The 13,027-nt window shown below is 37.9% G+C and overlaps 1 protein-coding gene across 2 annotated transcripts in view; it reads right to left on the reverse strand.

The window, feature by feature from the left end:
- Positions 1-13,027, reverse strand: part of PTPRQ (protein tyrosine phosphatase receptor type Q) — a 450,263-nt gene that overhangs the window by 263,118 nt on the left and 174,118 nt on the right. For both annotated transcript variants that reach the window (XM_073620248.1, XM_073620247.1), the window contains exons 12-14: positions 8,665-8,772; positions 7,121-7,402; positions 3,799-4,080 (exon numbers count right to left, since the gene is read on the reverse strand). In XM_073620248.1, coding sequence (XP_073476349.1) covers positions 3,799-4,080; positions 7,121-7,402; positions 8,665-8,772 — 672 coding nt within the window. The remainder of the gene's footprint in view (positions 1-3,798; positions 4,081-7,120; positions 7,403-8,664; positions 8,773-13,027) is intronic.

Consider the following 13,027-nt stretch of genomic DNA (forward strand, 5'->3'; position numbering starts at 1 on the left):
CAAAGGGAGTGTTTGCAAAAAGAGCTAGCAGGTTGAATTAAAGCATAGATTCCTAACTGTTCCCAATCTCCCATATGCAATCTGTCAATGTTCCCTATCCTCTCAGTACAAAAATTTCAATACACTGATTGTATATAGCTTCTCTGGGCCTCCCGTTTATAGTGAAGGGCTTGCTTATCCAAAACCCTCTTTTTGGCCTTGGTTAATGTCAACAAGCTTTGGACTTGTTTCATTGGCATCAGTTTGACATGAGTTTTAGATGATTCTGAGATATTTCATAATCGATTGACAGTTGCATTTGACCTGCCTTTCACCACCTTCTGACATGCATTTGACATGCTTTGAGCAGGTTTTGTATTCCCATAGACTCAACTAAAGCAAACAAAAGCACGTCGACATGGGCCCTTAAGCCTGCTGGCCATGGTGCAATGGCCATTCAGTAGATTATGGTTGGAAAAAAAGGAGAATCTTAAATCTGCAGAATTCATTGCAAGCCCAAGGTAGCAGTGAATCCAAATACCACCAATATCCATGGGTAGGTATGATCACAATTGGTGATGAGCTGAACCAACTTGAGTTCAGTTCAAGGTGGGTTTGGTGAACATTGAACATTACTAAAGTTTGGGTTCCAAATCCAAATGGTAGCTGAATGTCAAAAAACAGTAATGGCAATTATCCAAGATAAAATAAAAACTGGCTGACATTTGGCCCCTGTGTATGGCTGCCGGTCTGACAGAAGCTGATCATTTGTAGGGCTTCTGTCGGACAAGCATGCTGGAAAACCAGCAGCCAACCGGCTCCCAATCAGCGCTCTCAACCAATGGCTGAGTGAGCTGAGTAGAGTGTTCTGGCGGGTAGGCCACCCCCCTGTCAGAACACAAAAGAACAGCAGTGGAGATCGCTGCACTAATGTTGGATCGTTAGTACAGCAACTCCAATCGGAGCTGTCAGTGGTGTGTACCAGGCTTTAAACTTACACTTGGACTGAACGCTCAGCTCATCTCTCATCCCAATTATGACATTGGTCTAGGACAGTGGTCTCCAAACTGCGGCCCGCAGGCCATATGTGGCCCTTTGCTTACCTTTATCTGGCTCTTGGGAAACTATTGATCCCACTGACTTGAGGCGCTGATCCGCCCACTACTACAGGCTCTATCTAACTTCTAACTTACTCTCACTGACCACCAAGCCTGAGATATTGTTTACTACCACTGTTTCTGGGAAATTTTCTACTCCTACTAGGCACAATCTGGCAGACCCTCTAAAGTCCCTCTAAAGTATGAACTGGCCCCTTGGACAATGACACCCAACATATGCAATAATCACTTGATTTAATTGTTCTTGTTCTTTTATTAGATTTTTCAAGATCCCAGCTGTTACACAGTTCTTGAAGGTAAAGCTTACCAAATTAGAAACCCTTATTTTAAAAAGAATAAAATGAATCTGTGAGGGACTCTACAGGACTTTCAAACAAAATGGAAGTAAATAGATATCTGTTAGTCAACTCTACCCTTTTGATTTAATATATACACTTCTGCTTTTTTTTATCTCAAGAATATGATTCAATTAAGTTTTTATTCCAGTATCCTGTGTGCAAATATGTATTACACTGAAATAAGAAATACTGTTCTTAGTATAATTCTATACTTCCTTTCCTCGACTCATCATACCCATCCACTGTAGAGTTTCCTTGTTAGCTCATAAATGAATTTTACTGTAAGAAACATCTCTTCACAGTTCACAACTTTATACTCCACAAACTATTTCCACATGTAATGTTACAGTCATAAATTAGATGATGGGACAGGTAACATGTTGATCTCTTTTTCTTTTTATTTATGTGTACATTAAATGTATTATTTGACAGCCCCAAAAATGACATTCAACTTTTTTTGACTAATTTAAAAAACATTTGAAAATTTCTATGTGGAATTATAACTTATTTTGCAAGGCACACTGATTTTGATGCTCATTTGTAGTACATGGTAGGCAGTTTTTCTATCTGTGATTGCTTCAATGTTATCAAATTAGTGAACTCCTGAATTTCTAAAATATCTTTAACTAGATGCAATAGGGTTGATTTACTAAAGGAAGCAGTTGAAAATGTAAAGCATATGTTTATTTTACAAATTGAATGTTTGAGATGAACCTGCGTTCACGTAGAATGTCCAATCACATTCAAGGAATATAAAAAACACACAGAATTCACAGCTTTATCTTACTTATTGATGTTTAGTTTGCAAAGTGAACGGTCTTTAATAAATCAACCCCATTCCCATTAACAAGTTTACTCCATGTAATAAATCAACCCCATTCCCATTACCAAGACTCATTGTGGCTAACACTAAAAGACCCCCATTTCTTTGTTGACTGGACCAATCGTATGCATCACAAATACAGTATACTATATGTGACATCAGTTATATACACCCATTCCGACTTTTGATTACCCTTCAGAAAATGCCAGTGACATTGTATAATCACACATATTTTTTATTTTTAACTTGTCCAAGATAATGGGTCATTAAGGTGAAAAAGTTATTTGGAGAAGCTCACCTTGCTGTCATGTAAAATATGTTATTTTATTGATTTAGCAGCTGTTGTTTAAATGTAGTGTTTTTATATTTACTGCCTAAAGACAGAGCTATTTAAAATGCATTGCAGCTGCTGTGGTGTGTTTTTATATTAAATACATAAAAACAGAGCTATTTAAAATATTTTGTTCTACTGCATGTTTTAGGAGATCACCTGTAGCACTCTGCATGGCCAACATGCTCAATGTAAAATATGCGTGTCACAAAGGGCAATTATGTCTGTAGCAACCGCATATGATGCCAACCGTCAGCTGTGCCATGAGGCAATAATTAAATGTGTGCATGTTTCTCTATATGTATGATGTGAAAATTTGGACAGGAAAAATTGTAACTGGAGAAATGATAAGTTATTAATGTATTAGTTTTTTCTTCACTCTGCATGTTAGTAGCCAAATGTATAGGAAACAAAAATGTGTTAATAAAAAATATGGGCATGCTTTTCAAGGTGAAAAAAATGGTGTGTACAAATTACCATCTTCCCCAGTTCTTACAAAGAGTGGACTACTTGATCTTGATCCAGATCCCACAGATGTGCTGGCTTTAATAGTGACATTAAATTCAGAAAACTTTTTCAGGTTGCTAAGGATTATAGAACATCCACTACTATTGAAATACTGAGCTTTCCCTGCAGCATCAAGACACATGATTGAGTAATATTTAATAACACCATTGGGGGAAGAAGGTGGAGAGTAAAATAGCTGTATGGAGGTGGAGTTTAAAGTTCGGTAGGACAGATTATGAGGTGGATCATCAGGAACTAGAAAAAGAAAGAACACAGGAAACAGAAAAATTGTAATGTAAACATTACACAAGCATTTAAGTCTAAAATTTCAATGAACCATAGCTTAAACATAATTTTGAATATATCAGATGTCAAAATTTTGGTAAGCATAATTGCAAAGATAACCTGTTAGGTTCTTCTGCAATGCTAAAATATCTATATATCTATATATATAGATAGATATATAGATCTAGATCTATATTTAGATCTATATATCTATATATAGATCTATATATATGTATAATTCACCATGTTTTGCTGTTCCATTTCCTTTACATAAAGAAGGAGCTGGCTGGCACTTTACAATATGTATACCTTTTTATGTATGTAAATAATTTTCTACATAGATAAATTAACAACTAACCAACATCAATCAATCCACTTATACAGGTAAAGTCGTATAAACAAATTATGTGAGCTTACCATCTTCCATGGTGGTGATGTGTAGCATTTCACTTGACTGGTTTCCATCTCCATGTATTGTATAACCAGATACAATAACCTGATACTGGGAATATTTCTTAAGATCTGACAAAACAATTAAGGCCTCACTACTGTTGCTTGTAAGAGTATGAGAGGAGTTCCAGTAGATGATTTTATAAAACAATATAATTCCATTTGCATGAACAGGAGGTTGCCATGTAAGTAATACTCTGGTGGAAGAGAGATTTCTGTAGAGCAAATCATATGGTGGACTACTTGGAGCTGAAAATTAATAACAGACTATTAGAACCAAAGGGGATTAAAGAAGACTTTTTCAAATAGTAGAATTTACCATTAGGCACAGCAGACCTGCCCTATAATTGACCGAGGCAAAGATCTCTGTGCACTCATTTATCCTACATAAAAATACAGTCATCTCATATACTGAGAAATTGTTATAAAGACAAATTGTTATAATATTCTACGTCTCGTTAGAACTAATAAAGATTAGAGCAAAAGAGGTGACTCTAAAAAAATGTAAATATTTTGGATGTCAAAGACTGTGTGCCTACAGACTCCTGTGATGACATTCAGATCATTAAGTTTTATGGAATTCTTTATAACGCTACCCTTGCCACAGTTGGATAGAGAATATTGTATGGCCTTCCAAAACAATTTTTAAAATATGTCAGTATACATGTACCATCATCCAAATAGATTGAGAGGAAATTTTTGGGAGTGTGGGCCCCACCCCAGACTCACCAAGGGTAAAAAAGGCAAGTGGACTATTGCCGTACATATGAAGTGAGTATAGCCATAAAGTACAAATCATTGGTAAAAAACACAATAATTATTTATACAAAAGTAGCAAATAGACAACAAAAAACATATATATTAAAAAGATTTTGTGTTCTCAGATGACATGTGACATTTCAACATGTTTTGCGGATTTACCGCTTCATCAGGACAATACATCTGTAGGCATAAATAAAAATAAACAGTTAAATGCCAAATAAGGAATTTTTTTTTGTTGTCTATTTGCTACTTTTGTATAAATAAATATTGTGTTTTTTACCAATGATTTGTACTTTATGGCTATACTCACTTCATATGTACCGCAATAGTCCACTTGCCTTTTTTGGCCTTGGGTGAGTCTGGGGTGGGGCCCACACTCCCAAATAATTCCTCACAGTTGGATTACTATTATAAGTTTTTGTAGAAAACCATATATTTATCAATTATTCCACCTAAAACTGGTATTTTTACTTTTCATTGATGTTGGAAAGATCTTTGCACTTCAGTTTCTAGGCCTGCACACCTCCACGCAAAGACAAAGGGGGTTCTGGTCTCAATGATAATTATTATTATTGCTATTATTATTCAATGAAGAATGCAAAAAGTGCTAACACACAAAGGTGGTCATAAACAGAACCAATAACTATAGCAGATGATATCATCACAGGGGTCTTTAATAAAATCAATGGGTGACTCAGCCTAGCAAACCTCACCTAGAACCTAAATAACACTTTGAATAGACTGGCTCTTTAAGGATCATATTGCAAATAAATTCTGTTTGTAGTGTATCTTTTATACTCTATGGAGCAAATCAAATCCTCATTTCTTGTTCGATTGTGTCTGTTGCAGAATACAGAGATAGATTATGCAATAATTCCAATGGCTGTCATAACAAATGCTACTAAGATAATAAAATGCTTCTACAAAAATATGTTCACAACAAGCACAGTTTTCTGAAAATAAAAGCTTCCTCTACATGAATGATGCCTGCTGCATCTGCATATGTGCATCCAGACAGTGTATAATTTATCACCAAAGAGCTTCCATAAGGCAATGATTACATGACACCTCCGTGATTGTGTTATTGCTATATGTATTATGTAGCACTGCCTAATAAATCCTGTTTATGGTGAGAATTTCAAGGCCTCTTTGGCCATCTGTACAGATAATTATTTCACCTGTTACAGAGAGCGAGATTTATAGCTAGACCCATAGCTCTAGGTATAACAATTTTAGCTATTTTCAGGGATTACATGAAATAAACAGGTCAGATTTAACATACATGAACCCCAGATATGGATGTTCAAGTATTTACATATTCTTAATAAGCGAATGCACGTAAAGTGATTGCAAAGGATTACATTTATTTTCTAAAATTAACAAACATGTTATACTTACCTGCTCCGTGGAATGGTTTTTCATTGAGCTACCCTGATCCTCCTCTTTTTGGGTCCTCTGCCAGTGCTCCTGGTTCCTCCCCCTTGCTGAGTGCACCATTAGCAAGCCGCTTGCTATGGGGGTATTCGTGCATGCTTACTCCCACGCCGACTCCATATTTACTGTCTGTGATTGACAGCAACAGGAGCCAATGGCTCCCGCTGCTCTGCTCTGTCTGAACTAATAAGGAGGGAGAGAGCAGAGAAAGCCTTGACTCTTATGGACATCACTGGATCAAGATCGGGTTTAGGTAAGTAAAAGAGGGGGTCTGGGGGGGAAGCTTCTTATGTTTTTTTTTACCTTAATGCATAGAATGCAATAAGGTATAAAAAAAATTCTAAAAAAAAAAAAAAACTGCCTTTAGAACCACTTTAAGTCCATATCTATATCAGGACTAACATGCTTCTCATGTGATGTTTTAGGATAAATTGCACAACAGTGCCTGCAGCTACAGAGGTTAGCAAGGGGTTGGCTTGAAGCTCATTCATTGCTTGTTAAAGAGGAAATGTACTATGTAAGCTATGTAAAAAGGCAGGCAGTGGGCAAAAGTTTGGTCACCAATATTGCCTATGGTCTCCCTGCAGTTAACTTACTATGCCTTGCTCTGCACTGTTTCCCTTTGTAGAGGTGGCCATTTTGGTAGAAATGTCAGAACCTCCAGCCAGGAGAACAGTGGGTCGCACAGTAGTGACATCATCAAATTTCACAAACAATCTCTTGAGGCTAGCAGTCAAAGGCAGCAGTGCCTTAGATATCACACATAAGATTTACAGCTATGAAGCTGTAGGCACAGACATATTTAGGAACACTCATACCATGAAGTGAACTGTTATTTTAATGTTCCCCATTACCTTCACTTTTTGAGTTCTCGCCCACTTTAAGAATATGGAGATTTATGCTGTGCAGGTAAAACAAATAAAGTGAGTTGCTACAGCCTGCTGATAAAATCACCAAAGGAAACTTTCAATACATTACTGATAAATAAAGAGTTTGCAGTTCTGGAATATTGGAACTCTCATTGGCTAATCTAAGTACATTTTAATATCATATGTACTTAGCACCAACAAAATGCAAAAGTATTTACACTTACCAGTTTCTGAAGTTTTTACAGGAAGAACTGGTGTGGACTGGTTTCCATGTCCTAACATAGTGTAAGCTCGAACAGAAATTCTATAAAGGGTGAATGGATTTAAATCAATCAAGGTGCAGCTTGTTGAAGAAGTGTTTTGTGAGAGTATAACTGTTGAATTTGTGTAGATGATTTCATAAAGTTTAATAATTCCATTGGGTTCTAAAGGTGGGGACCACTCCAAACTAATGGAAGATGCATTTACACCAGTTGAAACCAAATTCTGAGGTGGTGATCCTGGAACTGTAAATAGAGATAAATAGTGCATATTAATTAATAAATACGTAATCAAAAATCTTTTGAAACACAATCATAGGATTTCTCCTCCTATACTTTAAGAAGTGCAGGATGCCTGAGTCCACTAGTGTGCACCATGGTTCCATCCTCCAGCTCATATGAGTTCTGTAATGATGTAGGTATCGGAAAAATGGTACATAGTAGGGGACACAGCTATCTGACAACTCCTGACGTGTCAAATACCAAAAACACTGGTTGTGACTACAGCACTCAAAAAAGGGGGGGTGGGGGCAAGACACATGGACCATTGGAGGGCTAAGTATATCACCTCTAATTCTGCACATCATCTAAAAAAATCTGGCTTCACGAAATTAAATGGATTGGACACTGGACAGCAGGCATTTAAATCAGTTCAATGAACTATAAATTTAAAGTGTTTCATTATTTTAAGGGTAATAATTCCTTCTAGCATTACTCCTAATTATATAAACAAAGTATATTTGTTAAGTACTGAACATTGAATGATTTATTTCTGAAAGTTTATACTTCAACATTTATATTTGATACTGTGCATTCACTTTCAACACATTCCTATTCATTCATATTTTTGATAACTGTCTTGTGGTGTAAAATATTCTAAAGTAATTATTCTTTTCATATTTGTTAGTTGTTCACCCATACTAAGCTGTATCTCTGTGACAGACCACTGAGCGTGTAAACATGTGTATAAATATGCTTGAACAAGCAAGCACAGATTTTCTGATGAGGGAGGATGATTGCTGTCTAATCTCACTGCTTGCAATAGCTTAACTAAATCAGGCGGGGATCAGAGTTGGGATTTGTTTGCTTGTTCTGGTGTCATTTTGAATGGTTATACTAATTTTTGTGATGGAACTCACCACTTATATTCATGGTATTAAAAATATAATTAAATGTAATTAAAAATATGCTATTAATAAACAAAAATATCTCTTTTACAAATAACTTGTCAATTCAGGATGCACAGAACAATATAAATGTTCTAAAGAGAGAGCCCAGCAGAGGCCGTTTGGTTTTGTGCCCTCTTTCTCTCTGTACAGCATGGGTAAGTCACTCTCAGGTGTATATGCTTGTGATATTTTAGCTTAAGCTATTGAGCTCTGTTAATGCTTTTGCTTTTTTTTTTTCTATTCACAATCAGGATGACTTTCTGCTTTGGGAATCCAATACATGTATGCAAGGCCCCATACAAACAACCTGCCAGGATTAAACAGAACATGTATACTTACCATCTTCTAAAGTTCTTACAAAAATATCATTTTCTTCAGAAAGGGAACTTTCACCTGCTGTATTTGAGGCTGCAACACGCATCTTGTAATCTGTGTACTTTCTTAAGCCTAACAAATAAAGTAGCTGACATAAGTAAGTAAGCCTATACAGTACATACATAAATAACTTTTTTTGTTGTTGTTTACAAACGTTTTTATTTGGAAGAGTGCATTAATGTTGTGTCCTTTCTTGGTGATTTCACAAGATCCTTCACTAATAGATACCACACTTTCACATTTTCCCCCTGTTGTCATGTTAGCCATAAAATCCTGTGCCCCTGTGGGTATATTTTACTTTAGTTTTTAATCCATTTTTGATTTTTCTTTTCTTTCTAAAACAAGAAGGAAACTAGAGCATAATACAAGCCTTCTTGTATCAGTATGTTTAGAATCATGAATAAAAGAATTATATACGTGCCCTTTGCATTTCCATTTCTTTGTAAAAAAAAAAACTTTAGCAGTTTTGATGCTGCTGACATCTGGTTTTTCTACAATATATCCAGTGCAAAGTACATTAACCACTTCAGCCCCGGAAGGATTCACCCCCTTCCTGACCAGAGCATTTTTTGCGATTCTGTACTGCACTGCTATTTTTTGCGTCATAAACAAAAAAAGAGCAACAATTTTGAAAAAAAAAAGCAATATTTTTTACTTTTTGCCATAATAAATATTCCCAAAAAATATATAAAAAAAAAATTCTTATACAGTTTAGGCCGATATGTATAGTAATGGCGGTGATATGCGATTTTTATTGGGACTGCGACATTATGGCGGACACATCGGACACTTTTGAAAACTATTTTGGGACCATTGTCATTTATACAGCAATCAGAGCTACAAATAGCCACCGATTACTGTATAAATTACACTGGCAGGGAAGAGGTTAAACACTAGGGGGTGATCAAGGGATTAAGTGTGTCCTAGGGAGTGATTCTAACTGTGGGGGGGATGAAATCACTACAACATGACAGAGATCGCTGCTCCCAATGACAGAGAGCAGTAGATCCCTGTCATGTTGCTAGGTAGAACAGGGAAATGCCTTGTTTACATAGGCATCTCCCCATTCTGCCTCTCCTCGCCACAATCGTGGGCCGCCGGCGAACATCGAGTTCGCGGGACCCTCATGCATGATCCCACGGCGCGCCAGATAGGCAGCAAATTTAAAGGGACGTAGGGGTATGCCCATTTGCCTGCCTGTGCCATTCTGTCAACCTATATGTGTGTGCGGCGGTCGGCAAGTGGTTAAAATGTAGGCTCCATCTTCAATCTTCAAGCTGATATAAATTGTCTTCTAGTTATGTTCTACTAGAAAAAGACAAATTACAATGATCTGCCTATCTTATGAAAATATTGTGAAATAGCTTCTTATCTTGTTTCTGTCCTTTATAGTGTACAAAGTGGTCTTGTACATAAATCTTTACTCCGCGTATAATATATTGTATTCCTACAATCTGAAATCAATAAATGTAAAGTTTAGCTAGCATGGGCTCACTTGAGACCTCTGGAAGAAGCCAGATGAACCCCTTTCCAAGCTTGTTATCCTGTCATCCACATCCCCTCAGTCAGCAGCATCTGACCATATTGCTGCTAGCCAGCGATTCCCTTTCTCTTCCCCTCCAGTGGGTGCTATTCTATTACCTCCACCCAATCAGCAGAGCCAGCTCAGCTGCAGGTGAGATAATATAAAGTTATGCAGGCAGGTTCCCATCACATGGGTCTGGATGGTTAGGAGGAAGGAAATGAAACAAGCCCTAGCTAAGCATGTCACAACGAACTGAAATAATGTATTATAATTGATTAAAACATTATAATGTATGGCTAAATAGGTATACACTTTTATCATATTGAGCATGGTAAACTATGGACAATTTTGGGGAAAACATATTTTGATCACATATTTTTGTTCAGTATTTCAGTAACAAAACATCCTACCGCTTTTTACTGCTGCTATGTTTTAGGATACTGCTCACATATTACAAAACACTGACAGAAGCTGCAGATATAATAAGGCAAGACGTCAGAGGCTAAAAACATGCTGCAGCAGGTTGTCAGAGGCTACAAAAATGATACAAAAGGCTTCTAGAGACTTCAAACATGCTACAGTCAGTTGCTAAAGGCTGCAGAAAAGCTACAGGAGACTGTCAGAGACTTCAGACATGTTACAGCAGGCTATCAGAAACTGAAAATGCTACAGGAGGCTGTCATAGGCTGCAAACATGCTACAAGAGGCTGGCAGAGGCTAAGGACATTCTACAGAATCCTTTCAGAGGATGTGGATAGGTTACAGTAGATGGTTAGAGACTGAAAACATGCTACAACATTTTGTCAGAGGCTGCAGAAATGCTACAGGAGACTGCCAAAGACTAAGGACATTCTACAAGAGACTGCCAAAGGCTGCAGTAAAAAGCTTAATTAACTAAGCCATGGCGCAAGCAGCAGAGGTTGCTGGTAAAATCCCTCAGGCTTGCACAAATGCTGCTTACATCATCTTTTCTTCAACCTAAACCTTGTTAAATCTGACCAAGTTTTATTCCTGCCACACACAATAGTTACACGTTAACTGATAATGCCATTACAAAGTATTACCATTGACAAAAATAGACTATACTATCCCTGAGGCCAGTTCAGTGTTATTCTGGCTCTACGTCTGTAAACACTTTCAGCTGTTCACAATTACTCTGAGCAGTTGCCTGTAAAACAGAAACAAACACATTTTGGCATAGTAACCATATTGTAAGCCAGCTATATACCTAACACAGAGCCAAACAAGCCAAAACTGTCACCCTAGTGTGGAACTACAAGTGCCAACATAGTGATTCACTCCCAGAGATCCTGAGGCAAAAGCTATTGTAACTCCGCCACTGCTGCAACAACACCATAGTCACCACTTCCTTATCATTAGCACAATGAAGACCAGTAGGTGCCATGCTCCAACAAATTTTTAAGAACAAGGCAGCACTGTAAGGGTCGGTTCACACTGGGACGACTTGGGATCCGACTTGTACGCCCTCAAGTCGCCCCAAGTCGCCCCAGAAAGAGATTCACATTTAAGTGAATGGGAGCGTCTGAATAGACACTACTGAAGTCGCTCCGACTTCAGAGCGTACTCCCTGTACTACTTGGATCCGACTTGGTAGGCGACCTGTACCATAGAAATCAATGGAAGTCGCCTCCAAGTCGGATCTCTCTCTCAAAGTCAAGCGACTTTGCAGGGAAAACCCCTCCCTCCCAGAGAGCTGATTGTCCTGTGATTGGCCACAGCCGAAGTCGCCTGTCCTGGAGGCGACTTGAAGTCGCGTTGTAATTTGCTAAAGTCGCGCTAAAGTCGCGCCGAAGTCGCGTTGAAGCCGCGTTGAAGTCGCCGTGCAAAGTCGCGTTAAAGTCGTGTTGCCCCTGTGTGAATCGAGCCTAAGAACTATTGCCATAAGGCTGCTGCTGAAGGGTTCCTCATGAGTCTCCTGATCATGAACCAAGGCAGGCACCTTGTATGGTCATCCATTGGTCCAGCTCTGCTAGAAACCTCCTAGCCCCTTTGCTTTAGAAAGTGTGAAGCCAAATTCACACTGTTTACTGGCTAAAACAAGAGATATACCAAAATATCTTTAGCTATATATGCCAAAAAATAAAAACATTCCTAACAACACAGCATACTGCTCACATTTTTCATCAGTTAAAGATCAATATGCTATGTTTTGGTGGGAGTAGTGCTAGTAGCAGCAAAATTCATGCACAAAAAATCTGAAATCTACCAGAAAAAGTAACATTTTTCACCTGAAAAAACACATAAACCCAAAAGGTCATTTTTATTTACTATAGTATCTATCCTGAACCAAACTCTAAACCTGTAGTGAACCCTTAACCCATAAATTAACCATTAACCTTAATATAGGAGGAACATATCAATTAACTAAATCCATCCCCTAAGCCAAAAGATCCAGTATCCCTAGACCTAACTCTTCTTCTAAGCCTGAACCTGGCCATACATGGAGCGATTTTCTATCCTGCAAGCAACACGGTCAGTGTTGATGGGCGAATCCCTCCTGCAGGGTCACTGTATTCTCCCGGTGGGGGGAGAGCCCAGTGATTATTGCTAGGGGCTTTAACATCCGCTAGCAATAATCACATGTAAAATCCGACAGGCTGGTTGTACCCAAGATGATCGATCAATCAAACATTCAGCCTGCCCATCCATGGTTTGAATCTTGGCCGGTTCCTGCTGAAAAAGGAACTGCTGCTTAAGTAACAAAGTAAATGTAAAATCTAAACATGGTCTTAAAAGAAAGAGAATATAATTAGAATTAAAAAAATACCAAGGTGCTGATAA

This window comes from Aquarana catesbeiana, linkage group LG03 (genome assembly GCF_042186555.1).
Source record: "Aquarana catesbeiana isolate 2022-GZ linkage group LG03, ASM4218655v1, whole genome shotgun sequence".
Lineage (NCBI taxonomy): Eukaryota > Metazoa > Chordata > Amphibia > Anura > Ranidae > Aquarana > Aquarana catesbeiana.